Genomic DNA, 27,752 nt, shown 5'->3' on the forward strand with positions numbered 1-27,752 from the left:
TGTCCTCAGAGTACTCTCTGGTTTTTGTGTGTTGAATGTTTTGTGCAATTGGGGATTAAGCCTCACCAGAAGTACATGTATGTGTTTTTAGGTCCTGTATGTGACTGTGCAAAACATTTATGTATAATAAATGAATGTCAGTTAGTATAATGTTGAAAATACTTATGATGCCAGCCAAATAGTTTGCCTGATGTTGTCAGTGCCTTGTAAAAGGTATGTTACAGATACCTCTGAGAGAAATCTTTATAAAGCAAACAATAGTACTTTGTTACTTAAGATGTTGTCCATAAGTAGCCTTGGTTATTTTTACCTTCGCGACGAATGGTTTCGTCGAGAAGGTTATTCGACGGTGCTTGTCTGTGTGTCTGTTAGTGAACAGAATAAGTCGAGAACGCTTGGATGGTTTGTTGTCGTAGTTGGTGTGTCGGTGTGTATGTGGCAAATCTCAAGATGATTAGATTTTGGGCAAAGTGTTTTGCATAATTAACGAGAAAAGTGTAAAAATGTGTTCAATTGTATGCTTTACTATGCGTGCGACGTGTGGGGTGTATTGTTTCAGGGGATATTGATACGGGTAGATGGGGGGGCAAAGTTGGTCATGAGGGGTCATGAGGGGTCATGAGGCAGGCAGGAAACGTCAGTTACATGTACTGCAGCTGCCAGGGACAAATTGGCTATCAGCCAGCTGTAGGGCAGATACAAGAGATAGGCTTGCCCATATAGGCAGTAATGCTTTAAAGCACTAAAACAAGGGCTCAGAAAAGGATTCACCTTAATTGCAAGCCCCAAAAATTCTTATGCACCAGAAAGCCACATCTGTCTACTTTAGAATCATGCAAAGAAAATAGACAGTTGACCAGCTCGTTCTCTCGTAACAGCTGACAGACGAAAACAATCGTCAACTTTGACCTACTCCCAGCCTGGAAGAGTCCACTCAAAGCATGTGAAACCAAACCACAAAGATATCTCCTTACACCAATTAAAAGACTGAAACATACAAATTTTGACCAAAGTTGGATATACACGGCCTTATATGAGTAAGAACAGTCATTAATGCAGTGCCACAGCATGGGAATACCGAGCATGTCTGTGTGTCTGTTAGTGAACACGATAAGTCGAGAATTCTTGGAAGGATTGTCTTGGTATTTGGTATGTTGGTAGGTCTCGATGAAACCTGAAAATGATTAGATTTTGGGCCCCCTATCGGCTTGTTACGGTACTGCAGCGGAACGTCCTGTTATGATATCTCGTGTTGTGGACATGCTATGGAACTGATTTTTGAGTGGTAGATAGCTCGTTGGGCAGAGAGTAAGTGGTATAGGTTTGGGCCCCCTAGCAACTTTTTTGGAACTGCAGGGGTAGGTTTTGCTTCAGACTTTGAAAGGGAATAACTCAAGAAGGGCTTGATGGAAGGTCATGATTTTTTGCATGTACATGGCTTGAGCGATGATGTACATGATTGGATACTTATTATGCAAATAAGTAACTAATTTGCATAATTAATGAGGAAAGTTTATACATTCATCAATTTCCATGATAGGACTCGCAAACATGTGACATATGTAACTGAGGAAGAGAGAAATATTAATAGATATCAGCTATGCAAATGAGAACCTCATTTACATAATTAATGAGAAAATAATATAACTCGAGATGGGCTTGATGGATGGTCATGATTTTTTGGTATGTCGATAGCTTATGTGATGCTTTGTATGATTGGATGATAATTATGCAAATCAGATTATAATTAATGAGGCAATTTTAAAAACCTGCTGTGTTCCATGATATGACTATTCAAATATGTGACATTTGTAACTGAGGAAGAGAGGAATGTCAATAGATAGAAATTATGCAAATGTAGGCCTAATTTGCATAATTCATGAGAAACTACTATCATTCCATACTAGTAGATAACGGCAATTTCATACTTGTTGCATTTAGAAGTTGTGTGAATGTGAACACCATTGAATCAAATTATGCTAATAAGGAGCTTATTTGCATTATTGATGAAAAATGTTAGCATAACCTTCTTTGTTAAGCTCATAATCATAACAAGGAGGTTTGGACAACTTATGTTATTTGGGTGAGGAGGATCAACTGGTATGATTTTTGATTGATGAAAAACACTCCTAATACGTCAGTCATAAAGGTCAAAATCATTTCGCGAAGGTATGAGGTCGTAGAACTCTTGTTTATATATACAACTCCTGTTTACTCCCATGTTAGAGTGTGCCTCAACCTACATTGTTGTGGATGGGCGGTGCAGACCAGAGGAGACCTGTGAAGATGGGGAGTACCAGGACAGGGTAGGTTTCCAACATTACACTCTTGAAGAAGCATGTTGCACAACTTTAATTTAACTTTTTCTGTCAGTTTAAGTTCTAAAGTTCATCCTATAATGTCATTTGTAGGAAGAAATAACAGATCGTGGTACCTTTTCAACTTTAGAAGTTGTTCCATCAGTTTAGCAACTCAAGAAAAATCAGCAAGAGGGCATGACAAAACCCTCCCCTGTTTTTTTTATTTCTATCTTGACATGCAGCTTTGTTGATAAGAATTGTCAGAACCCCTGCGCCTTTGTTTATCTTTACTTTTTGCTGCCTGTCGCATCTCGTACCACATTTTGTTGTACTGGTACCAGTTCTAATGAAGCCTTACCTGTGTCCCCAGGACAGAGACACAGCTGAGTTGTCCTGCAGACCCTGTCACCAGTCCTGTAAGACCTGCAGTGGCCCTTCCGACTCAGACTGTGACAGCTGTAAGGGGGAAGATACCATTCTGGACAGGGGGGAGTGCATCACCAGCTGTGGACCGGGAGAGTACGTGGACAGGAGGGAGAAGAAATGCAAAGGTAAGAGTCTCAATATGTCTACATAATCATAATCATAACATGTAAGTACGAACTACACTTCAAACAAACTATAAGGCCCTGTTCACACTGGGCAGAATCTATGTGAATCAGTTTGCTTAAACTTTAGTTATGGGCCAATTTGAATCAAGCCAAATGGATTTTCCCGAAGGTGAACAACCCAATGCCTTGATCCAATCCACCTTCTGGGGGTGGATTGCGGTGGACAGATTCAGATTGACCAGCAGTGTCCCGTAGGTGTAAACACCCAATTCCGCTTAAGTGTGAAGGCAACTGAATTGAATAGATTCAATGCAAATTGATTTGCATAGATTTTGCCCAGTGTCACACAGGGCCTTAGTTGTGTAAGTTGTCATTATTTCCAGGTTATGCATAGTAAACTACTTTCTCGGAAAATGTTTGGTTGGTTTAAAAGCCCTTTCTATTAACTTCTTTCCAATCACTGTCCCTTTGACTTGATTTTTTAATTTCTTTTTATTCTACATGACATATGTCAAGTATTTAGTGTGTTAATACTTGCCTGCCTTTCTCCATTGTCAGCCATAGCTCGGTGTGTTGACCGGCGTGACAGGAGTTGGTGTGATCTGGTACTCAGGTTTAATTTCTGTGTGAGACGATACTTTGTCAAGCGCTGCTGTGGCACATGCAAAATCTACATGGAAGACAGGCCTGTGCGTAGGGATAGCTTCCAACAGACTCAAGGAAGAAATTAAGGCCCACACTCAAGTTAAAAGTGCCTGAACAGTGGACCAACTAACAAATGAGATTCTGTTTTCCATTGTTGCAAAATGTAATGTTGGTGACCAAAATAACTTACTGCCACACATTCCAAGAACAAATTCCACATCTTTTTTTTTTCCGTAATGCCGTCCACTGTAAAATGCTTCGGCAGGCCAGCTGGAAATTGTTTTGGTCTTTTCTCTCTATTATACATATTTTCCATCCTAAAAATTATGATTTTCATTTACCCATTATTCTTATGTCTCGAACTAGACATTTCTCTGCAGAAAAACATCTCTACATGTACGTACTCCTTGAGCATTTCAAAAACAATATACCTCTATGTACATTTAAAGGGGACTATATTTCCATTAGATGTAGGAAAGGACTGAAAAGGTTTCTGTCATAGGAGGCCATACATACCTCGGTTTCTTCACTCCATATTCCTTGTTACCTCATTCAACTAGATGTAGATAGACTCATAGAGTGACTGGCAGCTAGTATCCGAAATCCCCTCTTCCGTATGATATCTGATAGCCATGTAAGGTACATGTAACATAACACTTCATGACTGTTGGAAGATATTTTCTTACACTTGTAGATGATGATATATATCAATTTTGTAGTACACGAAGTAGCAAATTGTCTCAATATCTAAATCATGTTTATTTCCATGACAGATTTTAAGAGCATTTTAGGAAAATGGGACAATTGGTTAGCCTTCTCAAAGATGAGACTTTTTTTTACACTTTTAAATGAAGTAGTCTGTGCCAAAGTTTGCATTGACAATCATTGTACAGTACGTATTATTGTGTAGAAATGTAGATGTAAAACTTTTGTTTTGTATCAAAACATTAGATAGTCAAAAATTGTGTCATGAAGATCTGTTCTAGAAAAGATCTTTGAATCTCCAAGTTTCAATGTTTTCAGGACTGAAAAGGTAAGGGTATTTTTAGCCTATTTTCCAAACTCCCTTGCTCGGTGGCTTTTCTGCTGAAGTCTGTGCCTTCTTCTGATCTTTTCTAGAACACTTCTGATGTACGATATATGTAGTTTTCTGTAAGATGTAATATAGTACATGTATGAAAACCTAATGAAAAGTACACTGGACTGCTGTGTCTGAATGCTGCTTGTCCTATGTACTTCTTTTCACTTTATTATACCTTTTGTATTCAATCATTATTACTGATTAAAATAGCTTCTTGGGATTTCTGCTTTTATTTCTGGGTCTGTCATTTCTGAGTGGTGGTCTCCTTACTTAAACTTTATAGCTATGACCAAGACTGCTTGCACTGTAGAGTCTTCTCCCAGCTACAGCATCTCCAATCTGTAGCTAACTGTTCTGAACATCTAGTAGTTCTAACTGCATGGCAGTCCAGTATACTTCTCCTTAGTCACATAGACATTGCCTTACATGTAGATGTAGTTCATCACTAACACTAAGGATCAGATCAGGAAAGATCATGGGAAAAAGGAAGGAGATATTATGAGATACAGATCAGGAGGAGGTAAAAAGAGCATGACATGTACAGTCACCTTTAGCTAGAAAGATACACCAATATCTGCATACATGTATAAACAGACATATATGTGTGTGTATAAGTCCAGGTGTCCTTTTATAATGTGATTAAGGTTAACGGCTCGTATTTCTGTTTGCTTTATCCAGGATGGCTTATAGAAGCCCTGAAAAACACACAAACCAACAAAAACATCAGAAAAATTTTATAGGCAAAAAGTTTTTGAATTTTGGTTTAGAAATGGCAAGGACATTATACATGTATGGTGTCCTTGCAAATAGATAAGCCAGATGGTGATAAAAATGATTATTAGACAACCAAATGACTGTGACTATAGGACCAAAATGATTATTGGAGAGCTAAATGACTACAACTATAGGATAGCTGAATTTCTATAACTGTAGGATAGCTTCAGATCAAGGGATAAAAGGTTCTTGACTTGTGTTTAAGAGAAGAAGTGATGTATCGTCATTGCTGATTGGTGTACAGGTCACAATCATTCAATGTGATTTGTTTTTTAGCAGAGGCCATCAAGAATTTTTTCCCTCCTGGCAGCTTTGAGATATTTGAAATGTAGTTTATGTAATAAAAAAACAATCACTGTTCCACTAGCCTGTCACCCAACCTGCAAGGAATGTTCGGACGAGTATGACGACTCGTGTACAGACTGCAACAATGGATTCCAGCTGACAGACGTCGGTTCTTGCGAGGCGGGTTGTTCCCCAGGGGAATATCTCCATCAGGAGGAGTGTAGGTCCTGTCACAAGGAGTGTAAGACTTGTGACGGTCCTCACCATGACAACTGTCTGTCATGCCAGCCTGGGTCATATCTGTCTGGTGAGTACATGTCACTAGTGTTTGATGTTTCTCCAGACTGTGTTTTAAAGTGTACAAATTATGTACTAAGTATTGTTTCTGGTACTTAATGTGTTTGTGCAAGACTATGATATATCACATAACATGTTTAATATATGTTCATGAAGCAATTACAATATGTGCATCCAGTATGCTGAAAACATCCCCTGCTGGCGGAAATCATGCAAGCCTGTCAATGTTTTTCAACCATCAGATAAATTGTACAATGTAAACTTTACTCATCAAATATACATTGGTTACTTCAGATCTTAATTGTGGTACTTTCTAAAATACTATGTTAGACAATGGATTACAATGTACATGTAGATTAAAAGTGAGCACAAGTTTTGATACAGTATTTTTATGGTTTGATTTCTAGATAAGGAGTGCTCGACCCACTGTCCAGAAGGTACATTTGAGGAGACGTATGAAGACGACAGTGGGGAGACGGTGCTGCAGTGTCGCCTGTGTCATGTCAACTGTAAAACATGTCAGGGAGAAGGGGAGGAGGACTGTCTGGAATGTGCTAATGACATCAAGTACAAGCAGGATGGAAGATGTGTGACTGAATGTCAGGAAGGGTGAGTAGAGTACATGTACATGTAGCAATGTCCTCTCAGTGAAACTAGTTAACTGACTTATCAATCAAGTTAACTGACTTACAACCAAGGTTCAAAAACACAACCGTACCCAAATCAGATAAAGTAGATCCACTCCATTGATTCAACAAAAATGGTCAAATTATCAATGTTTTGTATGGAAGATGTAATGTTGAATCTCAGCCTTGAAAGATAAAAGTATGAACTTAAAAAGTTTTTATACCTCAAGCATTGACCTGACTCCTAAGTTAAAGACCAGCCGTTATGACACTGATTTGAAAATATTGCAATCATTGTGTGATAACCATTATGTAGTAAGAGAGCCCTCTGCTTTCTCCTTCACAACTGACCACATGTGACCCTCCACAGGCACTATCCTGACCTGACCAATGAGTGCCAGCAGTGCTCCTCTGACTGTGAGACCTGTGATGGCCCACGTAGAGACCAGTGTGTGACGTGCCCGTACGACTACTACCTGGTGCAGGGCAAGTGTCTGGAGGAATGTCCTGATGGCTATTATGACACCATGAGGCCGGAGAAAGAATGTGGAGAGTGTCACCCCTCCTGTGCCACATGCAAAGGTAAGCAGAGATCATACACTAAAGAAGATGTTGCTTTAAATTTCTATTATCTGTTATGCATTTTGAAAGAGTGCCAGTGATATGTTATGGCTGACATAAGTTGCAAATGTGAAGTGTGTAACCATTAGGACTTTCAAATTTAGATTTTAAAAGATATTACCTGTTCAATAGAAAATGCAGGTACGTTTAAGATACATCCTTAACATGTATTAATCATTGTGTAAGATGACAACTATAATAATGAGTGCTTATTTCTCTCACACAGAGGGAGGTAACTACAACTGCCTGTCCTGCCCCTCTGGGTCCAAGCTTGTGGACGGAGTATGCTACCCGATGTGTGAGGAACACGAATACTACGTGGAGGAGACTCAGGTTAGAACTACCATTACTTACATTTTTAAGTGCTTTTAATAAATCATGTGACACGTGTGTTGATTGACAGAAGCTTGATAAATCTTGTACCCTTTCTGCAGAGTTGTGAAGAGTGTGATAACTCCTGTAAGACATGCCGTGGCAGCACGGCCCATGACTGCCTGTCCTGCGAGGCCCCGTATGGGTACCACGCCATGAAGCACCTCTGTACAGCCTGCTGTCAGCAGGGTTCTCCTGAGAACGAGTACTGCTGCATCTGTCACGAGACCACACGTGAGTATATGATTGTACTGTGTAGGTGGCTGATTAACTTGTGGGAGTGTCACTACTGGTACACGTTGTCCCTGTAAGTTGCTTTGGTCAAAATGAAAGTGAGTGGTGTTTACAGGAGGACACAGAGGAAATAAAACCATTACTGTGAGTCAGCTTAGAGCGTCGCAGCTTTGAGTTTTGCAAGATTAACATTGTTTGTGATTATTGGACTATGGTGATCAAACTAACGTGCCATCCAACTGCAAGAACACAGTGAATGATAATTTATAAGACATCTTCTATTCACCTTAAAGCTGTCAGGACTTAAGAATTTAACTATTGAAATTATCTGGTACTTATAGTATGTTTAAGGGCATGTGAAGACTATTAAAAGGCATAAAAATGCATTAAGGAGTTTAAGTGATGAAATGTATGTCCATGCTGTTCCAGGATTGTGCATCACAGATCGGGAAGCGGAGGGTGTCCAGTTTTCATCAACCGGTTCCATACCCACTAACGTGGCGTACATTGCCGTGGCAACCTTCATCTGTGTCGTCATAGTCGTCCTGTTCTTTGTGGTGTTCGGCTTGCTACAGGCACGCAGCAACGGGCGCCTGTGCTGGGCGCACAAGTACCATCAGGTCCCCACCACCAGGTACGAGAAGATGAACGACCACGTCAACATCCTGTCTCAGGAAGACTTCTACAACGAGGACTCCCTATCAGAGGATGAAATACACAATATCACCTCCAGACACTAACAGTCTGGTGTTGTGTTCATCATAGATCCCTTTTAAATCTCTTCTAAAGAAACAGGATGTGAAACTGGTACAAGAAACCAAAGAGGAAAAAGTTTTAGAAGCTCTTTCATCCTATAGTGTGCAAATTAAAGGACACGTTGATGTAGCTACCCGTACATGTGCCCTAACCAAGAGGTAAAAGAATTGTCATTTGGCACTGTTTTTTATATAAGAAAAACATCATCAAGGTACAGTTAATTTTGTATTTGATTGTACCTGGGTGGGATTGTTCCATACTCTGCACTAGTAGTGCTTGTGACATTCTGGGTAGAAGTTAAAACATTTTGTAAACTGAAACCTTGAAATTGAAGACTGGTCCTTCAGGGATTCAAGTATTCGCAATAAAGTTTCTTTTCTAACCACCATTTTCTAAGCACATTTACATCTGTGAGAAACTATTTGCCATCCCTGAGTTTTTCTGCCTGAAGCACCAGTCCCTTTCTAAATTCACTTCCAGTGCTCTCTTATGTGTATGTATATCTGCCAGAACATGTGAGGAATGTTTTACTCTACTATGATAAGCCACATATTTTAAAGTATTTTTGTTTAGCCACTACTCAAGATAGAGGAGAGCTGATAGTGATACATGTAAGTACAGCTAAATTTGAAAAACTAGGAAATGCACTTAAAAAAGAGAAAAGAAACATTTCTATGGTGCTAAAACTATATTAAGGTACAAATACTTTAACAGTAGACATAATTGAGTTCTATACTGTGACCCTTATAGTGTTTTTTTGGCTTTGATGTCTATGATAAGAAAAAAATGTAGGGAATATATATAGAGCTTCAACGGATTTTTTTTCAGTGCCAATTTTCCTTGTCATGTTGCAAAATAATTGAGAGTTGGTTTGTATCAGTGATGTGTGTTTTGAGTAGCCCTGGTTTGAATCTGTGCCAAATCGACACCTGACGTTTTCTGGAATGCTATGCTGAAAGGTTCTATATTCAGATCGCATTCCTTCAATGGTAGCGTCCTTTCAGCTAGCTTTTCTTGTAGGTCATCCACCAAAATAACTCTCAAGTGCATTCTGCAACTGGGCACTTTTGGACAATGAAAGGTCACAGAAACATACATGTATTTAGCCATTTAGCAATTTAGCTAGCCTCTACCAGGCCCCGCGGATGGCTGGAAAAATAGTAGAAATTGGCCAAAAAGAGTGAATAGTATGCTAAGCGAGTCAGCTACGGAGAGAGGGTCCAATATGCCATCCTAGGAGCGGCAAACTGTACCACTATAGCAGACGAACTCCTCTTGCATGTTTTTTCTGTCTATTTGGCCAATTTCTACTCTTTCCAGCCGCCTCTGGAGCCTGGTAGAGGCTACAATTTACATGTAGCCATGATCTTATGTTCTGCTTACTGTTTGAATAGATATTATAATTGTTTATCAGAATGGTGTATATTTTGTGCAGCAGTTTTAATGTAATGTAGTGTAGTGCATACACTTTATTGTACAAGATATGTTGTGCCTTGGCTTACTGCTTCAGAGAGAAAATGTATGCTGACAATCAATGTTATACCGTTGTCTTAGCCTTTAGCACAGGTTAAGGAAACCTGGTATGTATTATGTTAAATTTCCTTGAGAATGATCTCAACTTCTCATAGTCTTTGAAAGTGCTCTAAAACTTTATTGGAGTGTTTTTGTATATTTAGCTTCTGTGATTATACATGTACAGCAATGACTGTAAATAATTATGTTTGATCATGAAAAGAATATTGAAGAAACAATGATAAGTTATTGGAAGCTTGCGGGAAAAAAGAGTGCCTTAAACTATTCTACATGGCAAAATATTAATGTGCGAGCACGTACTATGTAAATGCACTAGGAAGGAGCCAATTAGCTTTTTGGAACAGAAAACTGAACTGGATGAGATTGTCAGATGACCAATGAACTCCCTGGCCAAATTGGATAATGGCTCCATTTCTACATGTAGATACATGTGTGTGTGAGATCAGAAATTATGTGCATGACATGGATCGAATTAGAGTTGTCTATATGCTTTAGATCATTGACGAAAATCAATGTAATAGCCAGGGGAAGGTACTTCTGAATCAGTTATGTTTGAGACTTGCAAGACTTCTCACCTTCCCCAGGATGATTGGAACAGCCCTGGGTTAGCTGCTAATTTGCAAATTGTTATTAACCTCCTTCAGTACTCCAAGTACTCCACTATTAAATGATGTGAAATTCACATCAAGCCATAATAGACTGGTAGAGATGACTATTTTTGTAATTATTGTAGTAGTATCCTTGGTATGTTTTGATGAAATCAGATGTAATGACTCAGTAGACAGGGGATGAAAATAAAAATTCAGCCATGGGAAAATATAGATATGCTGTGTAGTATCTTTACCTCCATGTTTATAGTAGGGAGTGTAGCCTTTTTAGCTACAAAAAGTGACTGCTTCTAGATTTAAGCCATTCATTCACGCACCTGTTCTTGGCAGATGCTGCACCTGCAATGTATATCCACGCCCACCCCTTTGTCTAACCCCCATTCATACGCACTTCATCCCCCCATCATCTTCTTTCAAACTCAAAGGCTATAATTTTGTCACTTGAAATGATGGCTTTCCTTAGTACAGGAGGATCTTACTGACTCTACAACCAGACAGACAGAAATCCTGCCTCGATATTTATGACATATAATTTCCTAGGTCAAATTCTTTCCTAGAAACCTGCCCATTTCTATTGCCATTACTTGTCATTCCTTGCTGATTTTGATTTGATTGAAACACCCATAAGACTCGACAGTTAAAGGACAACTGGTGTAAAAATCGCCATGGATCAAAAGCGCCATGTAGCGGTGAAAAATATTAATGCAGTGCGTACGTACGTAACACGTACATACAAGTATAACATTATGATGCAGTCCTTCAATGAACTGCTAGAGGCCGCGTTTGATCCATGTAACGTTGCCTAACACGCTTGCTAACTTTTCTGATTGCACTAGGTGTATTGTATATAGTCACCAACAAGGTAAAAGGAAAATTATATTGTACTGTACGGTGTTTTATCTATCGATGAATAAGATGATGGACAGTTATCTACTTAATAGCTACCTTTTATGGTCTGGAAATAACTTTTTCTATGGCGACTCAGTTTATTTATATAGAAGGCTTCGAATCAACCGGGAACACAAGCATGGCACATCATTATATGGTGGAAACAAACGATATGACCTTGAGCAGGAGCAAAACACAAGGTCAGTCCACCAGCATGACCAGAAAGCAGTGGTGACGAAATGCATACGTGGTTTCATACACGGATTCTGTCCATTAAAGACATTAAACCTGTGTAACCATCACGGATGGCCGAGTCAGTCACGATAGTATCGCCAGGTTGCTGTTTGCTCACCGTGCTCACCGTGTCGCTGTTTGGAAATAGGCATTAACGTTAACTATTCTGAAAGCGTCAAAGTAATGCGTAAAATAAGGCATTCTTCGCACCTATGTAGCTATTCGACGAACAGAATAGTAAACATATGAAAAGATTATTTAATGAATGAAGTCTTCATCATCATCATCATCTATCGACCCCGGGGGGACGGGGCAAGTCCATGCACAATCGCCGACCACTCCATCCTGTCTGCCATGGCCGCACTCAGGTCCTCCATATGAATTCCGGTGTCTCTGGATAGAGCCCTCGGGAAGGTTAGCTTCCTGGAGTGTGTTTTCCCCGGGGCCTCCACAGAATGAGTGAGGAGATTATCTCCTCACTTGCCCGAAGGCAGTGACCAGCAAACTGGACCCTTCTCTGTCTAAGTCTGTGTGATACCCGGGGGAGAGAACCGTAAATCTTGTTCGTTCAGCCCAGAGCCAATCATCAAACGTCTCCCTCCCGGCGCTCAAGATTATACTGCATCCGCAAGTATTCCACTGACTTTACAGCATGTGAAAGAAATATAGGATCTATTGCTAAACAAACAAACAAACAAATTAAATGGTAATGCAATTGCATGTTTTCAACATATTCTTGTTTAACTAATTTTACAATTTACAGGATATGTGCACCCCATGGCCATCACTTCTATTGGTAAATTGTAAAGGAAACATCTCATCTAGGACTTAAATGTAATATTCTATGGTTCTATTTGTGAAATATCTAAGATATTGTCATTCTTAATGGTCAAATTTTCAAAGAGTCAAATAAGCCATAAGAAATTAAAACCCCTTTGCGAGCCTTTTACGGTTTCCCCATTCCCGAAAAAACGGAATTTTGGCGGTCTCCTTTGCCGCTTTTGAGGAGGCGGCCAGGAGTGGTACTGCAGATTAGGCTCTTATAGGGTATGTAGTACCGACTTGTAAAATGTGAAAATATACAAGACATTAAGTCTTAGGCCTCTGGAAACTTAATGAATCGTATTTTGAAGTTTTGGGGCTTATCTAACCATGATTTCTAAAGTGCCACCATCTACATGAAAGATCAATAAAGACATTGTCTAAGACATATGACGAACAAACCAATGTGATATAAGGTCATAAATGATATGTTTCCCTCACACTCTGCATATACTTAAGAATCCATGACGGAAGATAATCCAGATTACATGCTTTCCTTGGTTTGTGTACTAACAAAGGGCCTTGGCCTCTCCAATACATGTAAGTCGGTGTTCAACAACTTTGGTATGATTGAAAGCTTCTTTGTTGTTTCAATCTCCCCATCCAAGATGACTTACACACGCACACATGCACCAAATATGTTCCTAACCAAACTCACGGAGAACACAAAAAGTACAATGTCACTTCATAAAGCTTTATCAAATGTGCAAACGTCCTTTATTGTGCATAACCATCCCCTCAGATACATGTCATAACAGATGCAATATGTACATGTGCCTCTCTATCATCTGGGGCTTTGTAGAAACCTATGCAGCAACAAAGGAGTTGGTCCCAACGCATTCATGTGTATAATATAGTAATGTGCAAAAGCAACCATATGGAACTTTGTAACACTTCAGCAACTTCATACCTCTTGCTATTGTTTGCAGCAAAAAATAATTCAACTCAATGTGAAAGAACAACAATTTCATCTAATGAATAAATAATCTCCAAGCAACTTATCTGGGGGTCAAATTAGTTGAAGTTGAAGGATACTGTCTGGCCAATTTGATACTGTCCCCTGACACGTAGAGATCTGCTTGGAGATTAAGAAGAAGCCATTTTACATGTAAGACTGTATACTCCCTGAAACAGTGCATGCCTAAAAACACATTTTCACTGAAGCTGTCTTTCCTGAGTGTAAACACTAACGTTTGTAAATGTACATCACTACATGTACATAAATGTGTACCGACTTTGTGAAAAAGGTAAAATATTTGTTACTAGGTTGAGGATAACTCATTAACCAGAGTGATGACCTTCACTTCAAGGTCAGCCTCTTCAACTTTACAGTTGAAGCTCATCATCATTGTGACCATGACCGTACCATGGAACGACAACAAAACGTACATATACAACCCCCTCAAACAATCAATTGAATAAAATAAAGTAATAAAATAAAATGACACATACATATGTACTAAGAGCTAGATCTTACTTATAAGACACTTTTAGGCACATATTTGGCACCATAGCAACAAATTAAAATCAATAAATAATAAAGAAGTATCTAATAAGAATACTGCCATTCATTGTAAAATATTTCTAATGCCAGACTTGCTAATTATTTTCTGTTTACAAAGACAAACTGAACTTATAAACCAGCCAACAATCTTGGAATGCCGAAACATGGAAAACAACTGTTTCAACTTCATAATTTGATAACAAGCCTTCGCTCAGCAATGAAAATAATTCGAAATAACTTTTGCAATAGGTCCACATGTGTACTGGCATTGGTTCTATTCAATGCATTTTTCACCTTTGCTGAGGTTTTTAAAAGATTTCAATGGTTGAAGACACACAAAATGACATTAAAATGGAAGACCCCATTTGACCTTGTTATACACATTTAAAGATACCTAATTTACATTTTGAAATAAGTTAAGGACTAGTACAAAATGTACTCCATGATATCATTTTTTCTGCATGTTCCATATTTGCAGCATTGTCATATCATCTTCAGAAATAATTATTCTATCAACTTAGTCAGCTTAGAGGATGTCACAAAAATGGTTCATTCTTACAGACAATGCAGATACATGTAGCAGTTGCTAAAATTGTGTGGACAAGTCTATAAAGGTCATGCAGAGAACCACAGCTTGCTTTTGCATACCTATCACTACACAACATTGTACATGTGGAATGCACAAATATGAATTATAAGTATTGCCAAAGTAATATTTCTTTGACAATATAAGGCAAACTGACAGCTTCCTGGCACCTCCAGCTTCAGTGCTAATTGGTTGGATACATATTTAGAAGGCCAAGAAGAACATGCCATGGGTTAAAATGCGCTAAAGAAACTACATGTACCTACTGTACATGACATTGTAATATCACTGGTGTAAACGGTAAAGCCAGTATCTCTTTCAAACTCAATTAACCTGTGAACTATGCCCCATGACCTTATCCTTCAGCTACTCGTGACCCTTGCCCTGTGCCTGCCCTCCAGGGCCCACTGCATGGCCCAGATGGCCAGAGGACGCATGTAGCCCAGGGAACGGAAAAAGTCTCTCTCCAGGTAAGCTTCAGGGGTTTGAAAGGCGAAGCCACACTGCAGGTAGCACATGTTGTAGACGCCATACGCTGTCTGGAAACCCTCATCCACCATGCCCTGGGGACACAATTATATCAAAAATCCTTATTGACACAACAAAAGTGACTTTCGTAAGGTCTTCTGCAACTACACATGCAAACAAAGAAGTGGATACAAAAGTATATTAACCATTACTATGTATTTGCATCAGTACAATGCGAGTTATTATCACAGTCACTGTTGCAAAAATTCAAAAGTCTTTATTCTTACTTTCATACACTATGCTGTGGTATCTGGTTTACATACCTTGTGTGCTAAACATATCGTCAAGCAAACTAAATGTGATACACTTTCTTATTCCATATACATCTATGTATCTAGTATACATCACATTTGTGAGTTCCATGCCTACCTCCTGGATCATGCTGGCTGCCAGTGCGTACGTGATGCCTGTCCAAACTTCCTCGCTCTGCATACTCGTCACGTCTTTCTTCCCGTTTGGCCGCATCCCGTTGACAGCTCCCATGGTGCCCTGGTGGAACTGCATCACATTGAAGTCGTACACTTTCCTCAGCGAACTCGTGACATGGTCCAGAGGTAGCACCTGTTTAAAACATTTCAGAACATCTCAAATCTGAGATTCAACAGTAGAGTATCTATGTGCCTGTGTCAGTGTCATAGTGGATATGGATGGGGAAGGGAACAATTTGTTGTCAATGTCTTACTTCCACATAGTCTTTTCTCAAGCTCAGTTTCCAAACAACAAAATTAATCTTTAATTGCAGTTTCATTGCTCACATTCAAACTGAAAACAAAGTAAGACCATATTACGTCCCCTTGTACACAATGTACATGTACATACCTCCCTATTAGAATCCCTAGTACATGTACAAACCTATCAGAGTCCCCTTAGCTTGTACATGAACATACCTCCCTATCAGAGTCCCTTGTACATGTACATACCTCCCTATCAGAGTCCCTTGTACATGTACACACCTCCCTATCAGAGTCCCTTATACATGTGCATACAGTACCTCCCTATCAGAGTCCCTTGTACATGTACACACCTCCCTATCAGTGTCCCCTTGTATATGTACATACCTCCCTACTATCATAGTCCCTTGTACATGTACACACCTCCCTATCAGAGTCCCTTGTACATGTACATACCTCCCTATCAGAGTCCCTTGTACATGTACACACCTCCCTATCATAGTCCCTTTTACATGTACATACCTCCCTATCAGAGTCCCTTGTACATGTACACACCTCCCTATCAGTGTCCCTTGTACATGTACATACCTCCCTATCATAGTCCCTTGTACATGTACACACCTCCCTATCAGAGTCCCTTGTACATGTACACACCTCCCTATCAGAGTCCCTTGTACATGTACACACCTCCCTATCATAGTCCCTTGTACATGTACACACCTCCCTATCAGAGTCCCTTGTACATGTACACACCTCCCTATAAGTGTCCCCTTGTACATGTACACACCTCCCTATCAGAGTCCCTTGTACATGTACACACCTCCCTATCAGAGTCCCTTGTATATGTACACACCTCCCTATCAGAGTCCCTTGTACATGTACACACCTCCCTATCATAGTCCCTTGTACATGTACACACCTCCCTATCATAGTCCCTTGTACATGTACACACCTCCCTATAAGTGTCCCCTTGTACATGTACACACCTCCCTATCAGAGTCCCTTGCACATGTACACACCTCCCTATCAGAGTCCCTTGTATATGTACACACCTCCCTATCAGAGTCCCTTGTACATGTACATACCTCCCTATCAGAGTCCATGACTTCATTGTCCTCGGGCACCAGTCCACAGGCGCGGATGTACCAGTGTCCTGACCCCGCCCCAGCCATGATGGAGTTGGAGTAGGATCTCCCACTGCAGTCATAGTTGTAGTACTCCCCTGAGACGGACAGGAGATGAATGTGGTAGGTTGCTAATATCAATCTTAATACAATTAAAATTGGACCACAATTTTTGTCATCTTCAAACTGAATGTGCCACAATTTTTGCCATCTTCAAACTGAAAGGGCCACAGTTTCTGTCATTGACAAACAAAAAGCAAGGAAATTTGGCAGTCTCTAGTAGCCACATTTTTTTCACAACATAATTCTAACAGAATGAAATGACAACTATCTCAATCAAGTTTAGTCCATTAGCAGGCCATATATATTTTCAATACTTATCTATTGGTGGTAAGATGAAGAATAAATGCTTTGGATGTTTTATACACTGTGAATAAAAATGACACAGTTTCAGAGAACCAGGGAAGTCTCCCTTTACAATAAGTAAATGTTCAATGAACACAGGACAAGTGCAGAAATTTACCATTCCAGAGTTTCTGCTCATAAGCAGTTTTTGCCCTCTGCATGACTGCCAGGTAATGTTGTTCCTGTTCCTCCTTCCCCAGGATGTTGGCTATCTCCACCATACACCTCAGGGCAGCTAGCCACAGCCCACCACAGTAAGCACTAGAAAAACATACAGTGTACACATTGTTTCTCGTATATAATAGGACTATGGTAACAACTAAGTTCATTCCTTCATTCAGACCCTTGTAGTGCCTAGTGGCACAAAGGGCAGCAAGAATTGATAGCAAAAATACCTTGCTGTTTCAGTAGCAGGGTACAGTATATCAATCTATATGGGAGGGGTTGCTAGCTATTCCCTTAATTGTGATCAAGGCACATCCTCAAACACAGGACTCATCATTTTTTTTACATCCCTTCCGAAGATGGTGCAGCTCCAACTGACATGTCCTGACCATGGGACTTGAACCAGGGTCTCCAAGTTACCAACTAATTTGAACCAGGAGCTCAACTGTGAGGCTGCTACCAGTTGAGCCACAGGGACATCCCTTACAACAACTACATCTAAGACTAATCAATGAGCTTGCAGAACGCCATTGGTCAGACCAGGGACTGACCTTGCTCCTGTTACGATCCAGGCGTCGTAAGTCTGGTCGGCTGCCCCACTGTTGTCTATCATCCCATCTTGGTCTGTGTCCCATGTCAGGGCTTTGGTCATTACAGACTAAGAGGTATAAAACAACATACGTTCAGTTACACTTTTTCAGCTAGAGAAAGAAAATGCAACAATTGGCATATACAATTTATATAACGCCCTCTTTATTGTGAACATAGTAAATGGACCTTACTACAAAAGTCTAAAACATTACCTGGGCTCTTGGCCACATGAAGGCTAGGAAGTCCTTATCACGTCCAACAAAGTAGTCCCTGAAGACTTGTAACACAAACTTCAGGTTCAGATCCCTCCAGTCGGATGTGTCATGCATCACATAGGCATTGACGTGGACAAACGGCTCATCATCTGTTGAAGGATAACATAAAGATCAATCCATGTTTACAAAGTCAATGGGTATAAAGCGAGATTATTTCAGAAGCTAAATGAAGACTGCCTTATAAAAGCAAAATTTTCAAATACCCATTGTATATTGTTAATCATTGTTTATCTAGATAGACAACACTAACATTTGTTAAGTCTTTTGTTATGATAATGTAACTGTCCATTGTCACATGTATTTCTATTATGTTTCTACCATGTTCTTGCAATTAGTTTTCGGACATGAACTTGCAACTAAATTTTCCTACTACTATAGTTTATAAAATTGATGTGAAAAGTCTATGTTGCCTGTCTGTACAAGCCCACTGAACTTACAAGGGTCTCCCAGGTCATGAGGTACCGAGTTGATTGTTTTCCTGTGCATCCAGCCGCCATGCCACAGCTCAGGCTGCCAACTCCTGTCTTCCTCCAGGATAGTGAGTGCTGTTTCAACACAAATGTCAACATGCTGATGACTGAACCATACTTTGCTAGGGCTGTGTACCTAAAAGTTGTTAAGGCTCGGATCCGGTGTACCTATACCTGAACAAACTTAAACACTCTTTTGAGACTTAAGATAAGCGAATCCTGCCTCAAAGATGACAATTTTGATAACCTTGTCCTCATACAAACATGACAATTCACCACTAAAAAAAGACAGCTGGCTACATGTTTAACATACAGATAATTGACCAAAATTATTTAGGTACAGCAACAGGGCCGGTGTTGGCAGAAGCAGTCGACATTACCATAGTCATATTGGATGCTGAATTCCAACTGAGGCCACAGCATTGCTAAGGCAAAGGATGCATAGTGGTGGACATCGTAGGTGTTGTACATTCTGTACTCATGGCCTGAAACACACACAAATAAGACAACAGAATCAGAGGGAATAGTCTAAAAACTTCTAAACACAAGGCAATACAGGAACAGGACTTATGCCAAGCTTGGCTGGTGTACATTTTGAAGTAGGCAAAACAAAGATCATTTCTATTAAGCAGAATGTTGGATTTGTGGGGATCTTTGAGTTGTGTCCTTCAATTGCCCTTATACATGTACAGCACTTCATTCCAAATAACCACCATCCGGAATTCAATATGACTCAAAACACTCAACTATATTAAGAAAGGGCTAAACTTTGCATAAACAACAATGAAATAGTTGGGACTTGTTCACAGAATGGACACATCTACTGCAACTTTCAGGACATGATGTAATGTTTCATACTAACGCTCAACTACATATATGGCACTTTTTAAACTAGCACAACTACCAACATCAACAATGATGCATGTACCTTCCATATATCCAAACCTCCCATACTCCATGATGTGGGCAGGAGTCTTCTCCCTGAGCCATGGTGGCAGGTTGTTCTCCACATGTCCATCATTGTCCTCAGCCACCAACCAGATAGTCCCTCCATCAGACATGAAGTACAGCTCGTTAAACAGTGCAGACCTGTACCACTCAGGGTAGGACCTGGACAGGCACAGAGGGCCATGTACAATCAACAACGTATAATGTGGTTTGGCTGTCTTTATAACAATAAGGACTTTGCAACAGGCCTGAGTCAGCTTACACTCATCTTTGTCTACAGATGTGCCCTTTGTGGCAGAAACTGTTGATTTCATATTGAACTGTCTAGCCATAGCTGAAGCTGTAAGGCTAATATCAATTAGGATTTTACCATGGTCAATATTGACGGAAGGAGGCTATATACATTATAACAATACTAATAACTAACTGGCCAGATCTCACATACATGATTGTACATCCATCCATCCATCCGTAATTGGCTGACGGGGCTCACATGCCAGCACTCTCTCTCTTTACTAAATCCAGGGAAGCTTTGGAATGCATACAATCGACAATTTCTTCAAGACTGATCTCTCTCTCTATCTGGCGCTCTTTCTTTATCTCTCTTTCCTACGCTCTTTCTCTTTAGCTCTCTATCTTTAGCTCTCTCTTTCTTAAGCTCTTTCCTTAGCTCTTTCTTTAGCTCTCTCTCTCTTGATCTCTCTCTCTTTAGCTCTCTCTTTAGCTCTCATTTATTCGCTGTCTGTCTCTCATTCATTCATTCATTCATTCACTCTCTCTCTCTCTCTTCTCCCACCCTCATTCATTCATTCATTCATTCATTCATTCATTCATTCATTCATTCATTCATTCATTCATTCATTCATTCATTCATTCACTGTTTCTCTTGAATCAGATACTGACTGATTGTCCAGTATGGGCCTCTGCCACTCCTCTATGGTCCTCTCCCACTCTGGGTAGTGACTGACAGTGTAGGCAGCAAGTTTGGGAGCAGCTGTTCCGTCTTCCCCGAACCAGCGGGTATACCACCTAGGACATCAAGCATGTTGTAATGAAGGAAATTTGTATGACTTCAACAAATTATGATGAAATATAAGTACTAACAACAATCTAGCAGATATCAAGTGATACAATGTCAAGAACTGACATTATATATATATCATGATCTTTTCTACCAAATTCATAATTCATATTTCAATACAAATGTATATTGAAAGTGATACTTTGATTTCCCAATGGTGAAAAATATGAGCTTCCCTACTGGGCTATCAAGCACTGTTCAACCCTATTTGGCAAAATAAGTCCAACCGGGTAAAACAAAGTCCAACAACAATGTTGTGTTATCGGGATTGTTACCTCTTGTAGGTGCGACAGGACCCAACAAACTTGATCAGAGGCATGTCCCAGGCCAGTACAAACTCAGTGTCCTGTTTTCCTCCTGAGGGCAGCTTGAAGGATGCACAGACTGCCCCGGCCAGGGCTTCCCCTTTCACTGTCTTGTTTGTGGGGGCTGTGGACAAACATAGACACCTACAATTACAAATATCACTTTTCCACACATTGAACAACATTGCAAATAAACAGAAAAGGGAGCAGTAGGTCCAAATTAAGGGTAATTTTTTAAATTGTATATACAACTTCTCTTCTGACATAGCTTATATCACACTACTTCAGTTAATGGTCTTCACAACTATGAGTAGTAACAGACCTTCTGGTGACCCCAGCTCTCCATCGTACATCAGATCCCTCCAGATCTCCTTCCCAGAGCCAGCTGGGTTAAACGATGTGGACCCGGTCACTCTGATGCCCTCCTGGAAAAAGGTGGGATTCAAAAGTTAAAGTTCTTCCTGCACCATATGGTGCATAGGGCAGCATCCATTCAAGAGCCCTTGGGCCACACAACTTTGTGCAATCACTACAGCAGGGGGCTTGTTCACTGGAAGTGGTGTGTCTCCAACTACCATACTGTTTCCCAAATGCTGAGTGCTAAGCAGAGAAAGAAACATATTTTTAAGACTGTGGCATAACTTGGCCGGGGATCGAACTCACGACCTACCGAATGCAAGGCAGACATTCAGCCCCCCCTGGCCATCGCACCAGAGCAACACTGACATTCAACTGACAAATAATGTCCAAACCTGTGAAGCCAACATAGCATGTCTATATCATATGATATAAAAGATGTAGCATAACTGCTTCAGTTGTAAGTACTTGGTTGTTAGAAAATCTTTAGTGTTGTCATTCCCACAAATGGTTACAAGGATACAAGAGCCCCTCAGACCTCTCACACTTCTAGATTACAAAACTCTCTGTACACAACCAAGCGTTCATTCACACAAACGTTTTGGTTATCTTCTGTCACATTCATCGGGGTAATTCTGAGTGGTTCACTTTGCAGTGTCGCTGGGTACAGATAGGTGTACAAAGAATTTTGTTATCTAGTACACAGTAGTAGCTTAATTATTGACCTATTCATAGCTCAAACTCTCCTCCATACCTTATGTGGTATTCCTAAGGCAATTGTGCAAGGCATCGTCTTATGCTGGTGATGCAACAAAATTCCAGATATGGGGTCGACCCCTTCCTCATTGACAGAAAATGGTTCGTTCCAGTGACCTCCTGAGAGGTCAGTTTCAGCTCCAATGGAATTCTGGAAGGTGAACATGAGGCTGATGTCAACCTCTTCCTTCCCATGATTCTCTGCTGTCCAGACAAACACAGCTGCAGGAATGCTGCTGTCCTGGAAAGGTCAATGCAATGTCTGAAGTTTAATCTTATTATAATAAGCAATACTTCTGTCACTCTTTGACTTCATATACCAAGAGGAATAGAACACAATTTCTTTACAATGTAAAGTATGATACAATGATCTTGTAACTACATACAGTAACAGTACTGTTTCGAATCCCCCCTACCAAGGAAAATCAATCTTCTTTAAAAGTAAGAGGAATATGTTACATGTAGCTGGTGTAAAACATTGCAATTTCTTTTTCATGAGCCAATAATCTAATTACTAAAAACAAAAAAGTAGCAAATTCAATTGCATTTCACTTGTTTTTAAGGTGCACAAAGGTCTATGCAAAACTATTACCTAGAAATAGACATTTTTTCTTAATTCTTCAGGCATCTAAAAATGTGTAGTGACCTACATTTAGTCAATGAATGTATATATACATGTAGGCACTTCAAACTCACCTTGTAGTCATGTGGAAGCACAGGTGACACCTGCCGACAGGTGAGCGTGATGTTCTGTCCAGGTAACTCATACACGGTCCAGGCGCGGGGGTACAGGGCGTGGTAATAGGCGTGGGACGGGCTGTAGCTCCAGTTCCACTCGGTGAGACACGACGGATGCCTCGTGGATAAAACCTGCTGGTACGTCGTCTGGCCTCTTCTCCTGACACACACCGTAAACTGGGGACAAAAATATCACAACTTCACATACTGCAAAGGGGAAATGTTCATGGTGGTCTTATGTTTGCCATTTCATTATCCCTTTTACAGTAAAACCCTGCATGGCATTTTTAACAGCAAACTTTGAACCACTGCGAACACTCTATTTCCTCCCCACCGAGAAATTAAATCCCTGCAAACATTTCCCCTTTTAGTTTTACAGTAACCTGTATGGGAAATATCTTACATGTAATTCATAGATTTGATGAATCCAGCTCTCTTCATCAATAGTTTTCATCATATGAATGAGGAGAATTCAGTTTATTCTGGTCGGCAATTACATCACAATTCTTTTGTTTAATAATCGAAGCACTACAACTGGTCTGAAATTGCTTGGATGATTTAATTTGGTGTGTGGGAGACCTCAAACAATACATGGTAATGATGTAGGAGTGAATTTTCAAAGCACTGCCGCCCTTTTTCTTCTCTCATGTCTCTAGATCTGGAGTAGAACGTTACCTGGTTGGCCATTTTGATGTCATAACTGTAGATCCCAGGTAGCAGTGCCCACCTACAGAAGTCACCCTTCCACCCGCGGCAGATACTCCCACAGCCCAGGCCACCAAGAGGCACACCTATAGATGGGACAGATGTATAGTTAGTCAGGGCTTGAAACATATACCTTCCCTAAACTTGCAGGACTGGTGGACATTCAAAATATCTAGTTTATTTGGGCATTTGTCTATTGTACACAAATGTAGTGATTGTCATCTCCTGTAATGAATGTGAAATAAAAAATCATGGCTTTTATTCTAAAGAGTGCCTACTGGTTAAGATAGTTACTTTAGGAGAAGAGAATGACTGGTGATACAAGTGCAGGTAGAATTTGTCTCATGTAGAGTAATTTTCTTTGTTGCCAATGCTCTTTCTTTCCATAAATCAAATCAATAAAAAGTGATCTCCTGTTTCGGTTGAAATTCTCACGTGTTTATTTATGAGCCATATTCATTTTTCTGATTTTTGCTGTTTTTAAAGACTTAAGGACCACACTATTCATCACATTTTCACCTATTACTGTTTTATACTTAAGTTTATGTCAAAGAACTTAAACTACCCCTCCAGAGACTCTGACAGATGTTCTGACACGTGTGAATTATTCATTTCCCTCCCTTCTTCTTAAGGCTGCATCATTTATTAATGAGATGATGAGAGTATATTATGTCAGTGGGTTAGGTTCTGTACGAATGTGTTAATACTATGAATATCAAGATCATATAGTATGAACCACACAACAAAAGGGCACCGGGGTGCAACATTATGTACACTGAAAGCTTCCATAAGAATGGTCAATATAAAAACTTTAGATATACAGGAATGTTAAAAGCACATATCTTCCACAGCGATTGAACTACATTTTTTCGGCACTTACTGCTTTTCCCTTTTATAATTTTACTTTTAATACTTTACCAAACAACAATGTTTTCAACATGTTCCTATCAGTCTGGTACCAGTTTGTTATCTGCTGTGGGATGATGATATGAAGAATGCAAGGCACTTCAGGCCACTACTGCCTGGCTTTGGCACTGTAGTGCTTCAACTTCAAGTCGGTCTTATCATGGGCCAGTGCAGGTATATCTGATGTCTACCTGCACTGGCCCATGATAAGACCGCCTTGAAGTGCAGGTAGACATCAGATAAACCTGCACAGCTCTAAATTCATCTGCATTGACCAGTAGATACAATGTATTTCAAGTGGTGTTAAGAAATTTGAGCCTGCTGGCATTTCTGTCCTTTCATGAGCTAAAATTCATTTAGTCCACACCACTAACTGTTTTGCTGACTGAAATTACGAAGAACTCTTTTTTTCTCACGTCAATTTAAGTCTACATATGTACTTTACAGTAATGAAACCTTGCAAAGCAGTCCATGTCCAGATTCAGACTGCACTATACGTTACCATATATCTGTTGAAGCTTCACGGGGTTCAGGTTATCAATGAATGGTCTCCATGAAGGGTTTGCAGTTTTCTTCTTTATCCACCAGAAAAAGTACCTGGAAGAAACATTAATGAATCCTTACAAAGCAGTTCAAGTGGAAATGTGCTTGGAGATTCCCACTGCTCTATACATTACCATATATCTGTTGAAGCTGCACAGGGTTCAGGGCATCAATGAATGGTCTCCTGTTTCCAGTTTTCTTCTTTATCCACCAGAAAAAGTACCTGGGAGAAACATTACAACTGTTTTGTGCATGCAATTATCTTTACTTCCCATAGGCCTCTAACAGGATTTTGATGTACAAAGGACTACCAGCACTAGGTAAATGCAAGGTCCTTGGTAAGTGTTAAGAAGGAAAAGTGCACAATTTTTTTCTCTCTATTCATGGTTCATGGAAAGATCATGGCACTTTAGTCTTTAACTATAGAAAATTTAGATTGACAGGATTAATAGTGACCAATAGATATCTGTGATAACAATAATGCTGTGTGTGTGTGCAAGGACATTATACAGTAGAATCCGCTTAAAGGTAGCAGAACACAGTTTTCGGCCTATGGGGATTTCTATAGTTAATGGCCGCAAGGTGACTAGCTTCGACGCGGTAAGAATTATAGCGCAGTGTACTTGAGAAATACGAAAAATGAATATGTTTGAGTTTAGGGTACAACCTACAAATAACTAGAAAACCAAAAAATCCTGTCGGCGTATCGGCTCCTCATGCCCACTTTGAAACAGCCCTCTGCGAGAGGTCACTGAACTGCAGCAGCCTGACCCCGTGAGGCGGTTGCACAAGATGGCGTATTTATACACAAAGCGGAAAAGGCACACTATAAATCCTGGTAGATATGGTTAGATGACTTAGATCAGTGACAGATCATTCTCCTTATAGCAGAGCCGAACCCGCGTTTACCTCGTTCTGGTGAATGCAGGAAGTTTCTACGACGCGGATTCAGCTCTGCTATAAAAGAATGTGACAGATGATCACGTTAGCACCACACCCCCAAAAGCGACTGCTATGTCCGCCTACGCGTCTGTAGAGTAGATGTACGTAAAGACGCCGGTCTTTTATTATTGCAGCAGCATGTGACAATAGCGCTGCCGCAAACCTCAAACCACCAACAACACCCCATGTCATCCTTAACGCAAAATCAAATCCCTGTGAACTTGAATGCATTCACAGTAATAAGACAGTGTACAGGTAGAGACCAATCTGTACTGAGTACAGCTTGCTATCTGTCAAAGCGTTATGCCGCATTTGGTAGGCGTGTGTTCCTTACTAGTAATAGTTCCTACTAGTACATGCCCTGTGACCCGCCTGGGACTCCCATACAATTCCTATCAACGTGACTGTCAATGGAGACCGTCTTCTTTTGTTACTCAAAATAGTTTTAAACATATTGGGGGTATTGCGGCTTTACACCGGCAGGTACCGGCTCATTTGTACAGCGTTTGCAGATTTTTAGCGCGCCTTTTAAGTCAACTTGTCGAGGATTTTTGAAGAAAAAAAAATGCAGTTTTCCGGCATTGGTGACAATGCGTGGTGCAGATATGCGGAGTCACTAACAATGCAGTGAATGGGAACCAGTTTAGGATTTTGGGATTTGGTGCAATTAAATGGAATGTGGGCTTATCCGGGTGCAATTAAGTGGCTTTGTCTGTATAATGTCCTTGGCGTGTATGTGTGTGTGTTGTTGTTTTTCGGGGGGAGGGGGGGGGACAGTTTATTTACAGAAGTACCTAATACTCACCTATAGAACACTCCGTACAGATCTTTGAGCTGCTTGAACCGAGGCTTGGCGTTAGGTTTCATACCCCTCCGGGGAAACACATGGTCCAGGGGGATTCTCCAACCCTGGGGGGGCATGCAAATCAGTGTCAATTGCTGCATAATGCATGCACTTTTGCATACCTATCCTTATACATGTATCTGCTAGAAAAATACTTCATAGTTCATGCAAGCTACGCATAAAGTACCTTGCGAATTAAGGGACGTGACCGTGGCACAAAAATTATAACTCAGCACAACAATCAACATCATTATAATTTTGACAGATCTCACTAGGTGCCCAGTCAAAGCTTGAAGCGAGAGGGTTTAATACATCTTTTGTTTCTGTTCGTTACAGAATTCTCCCGTAAACCATACGTGTTGGTTTAATACATATGCTCTTCCCTACTTTCTATGTGGGAGAAAGATTATTTGCGGGTGAAATCAACAAAAGACTAAACCCCTCCCACCTGGTCAGGAACGCCGGCTCCGTGCTGGAAAAGCTTCTCCAACTTGCGCACTTCTGGGCCCGACAACAGCTCCTGTCGAGTGCCCATTCTTGTACGATTGCTTCACCTTCTAGATCGAGCTTTGTCACCACACACTGTTGAGAAGACCATGAACAAAAGCCGCTTGTCGAATCGAAACAACAGGGCTGATCCCGATCTGCCGGCTGCTTGTGTTCCTGCGTAAAACGTCACCC

At 40.4% G+C, this 27,752-nt stretch overlaps 2 protein-coding genes across 3 annotated transcripts in view; one reads left to right on the plus strand and one right to left on the minus strand.

Moving 5' to 3' along the window:
* The window catches only part of LOC136428130 (proprotein convertase subtilisin/kexin type 5), a 29,516-nt gene extending 18,620 nt beyond the window's left edge, over positions 1-10,896 (plus strand). The window contains exons 24-31 of the mRNA XM_066417432.1: positions 2,227-2,306; positions 2,671-2,851; positions 5,719-5,943; positions 6,341-6,542; positions 6,930-7,141; positions 7,407-7,513; positions 7,615-7,786; positions 8,216-10,896. Coding sequence (XP_066273529.1) covers positions 2,227-2,306; positions 2,671-2,851; positions 5,719-5,943; positions 6,341-6,542; positions 6,930-7,141; positions 7,407-7,513; positions 7,615-7,786; positions 8,216-8,526 — 1,490 coding nt within the window. The 3' untranslated portion in view covers positions 8,527-10,896. The remainder of the gene's footprint in view (positions 1-2,226; positions 2,307-2,670; positions 2,852-5,718; positions 5,944-6,340; positions 6,543-6,929; positions 7,142-7,406; positions 7,514-7,614; positions 7,787-8,215) is intronic.
* Positions 10,897-13,321: 2,425 nt separating this feature from the next.
* Positions 13,322-27,752, minus strand: LOC136428131 (non-lysosomal glucosylceramidase-like). Of its 2 annotated transcripts, none has more exons than XM_066417433.1 (18): positions 27,520-27,752; positions 27,033-27,136; positions 25,245-25,339; positions 23,807-23,922; positions 23,090-23,308; positions 22,392-22,634; positions 21,603-21,705; positions 21,251-21,404; positions 20,798-20,923; positions 19,875-20,056; positions 19,327-19,431; positions 18,914-19,021; positions 18,414-18,565; positions 18,162-18,268; positions 17,564-17,706; positions 17,002-17,138; positions 15,615-15,806; positions 13,322-15,280 (listed from the first exon to the last, which is right to left on the minus strand). In XM_066417433.1, exons 1-18 carry the CDS (start codon positions 27,604-27,606, stop codon positions 15,080-15,082), a joined length of 2,574 nt encoding a protein of 857 aa, XP_066273530.1. In that variant the 5' UTR covers positions 27,607-27,752; the 3' UTR covers positions 13,322-15,079. The 2 variants fall into 2 exon arrangements, with proteins under 2 accessions (XP_066273530.1, XP_066273531.1); XM_066417434.1 differs by lacking the exon at positions 25,245-25,339 and adding an exon at positions 25,420-25,508.

Source organism: Branchiostoma lanceolatum, chromosome 2, assembly GCF_035083965.1.
Source record: "Branchiostoma lanceolatum isolate klBraLanc5 chromosome 2, klBraLanc5.hap2, whole genome shotgun sequence".
Taxonomy (NCBI): domain Eukaryota; kingdom Metazoa; phylum Chordata; class Leptocardii; order Amphioxiformes; family Branchiostomatidae; genus Branchiostoma; species Branchiostoma lanceolatum.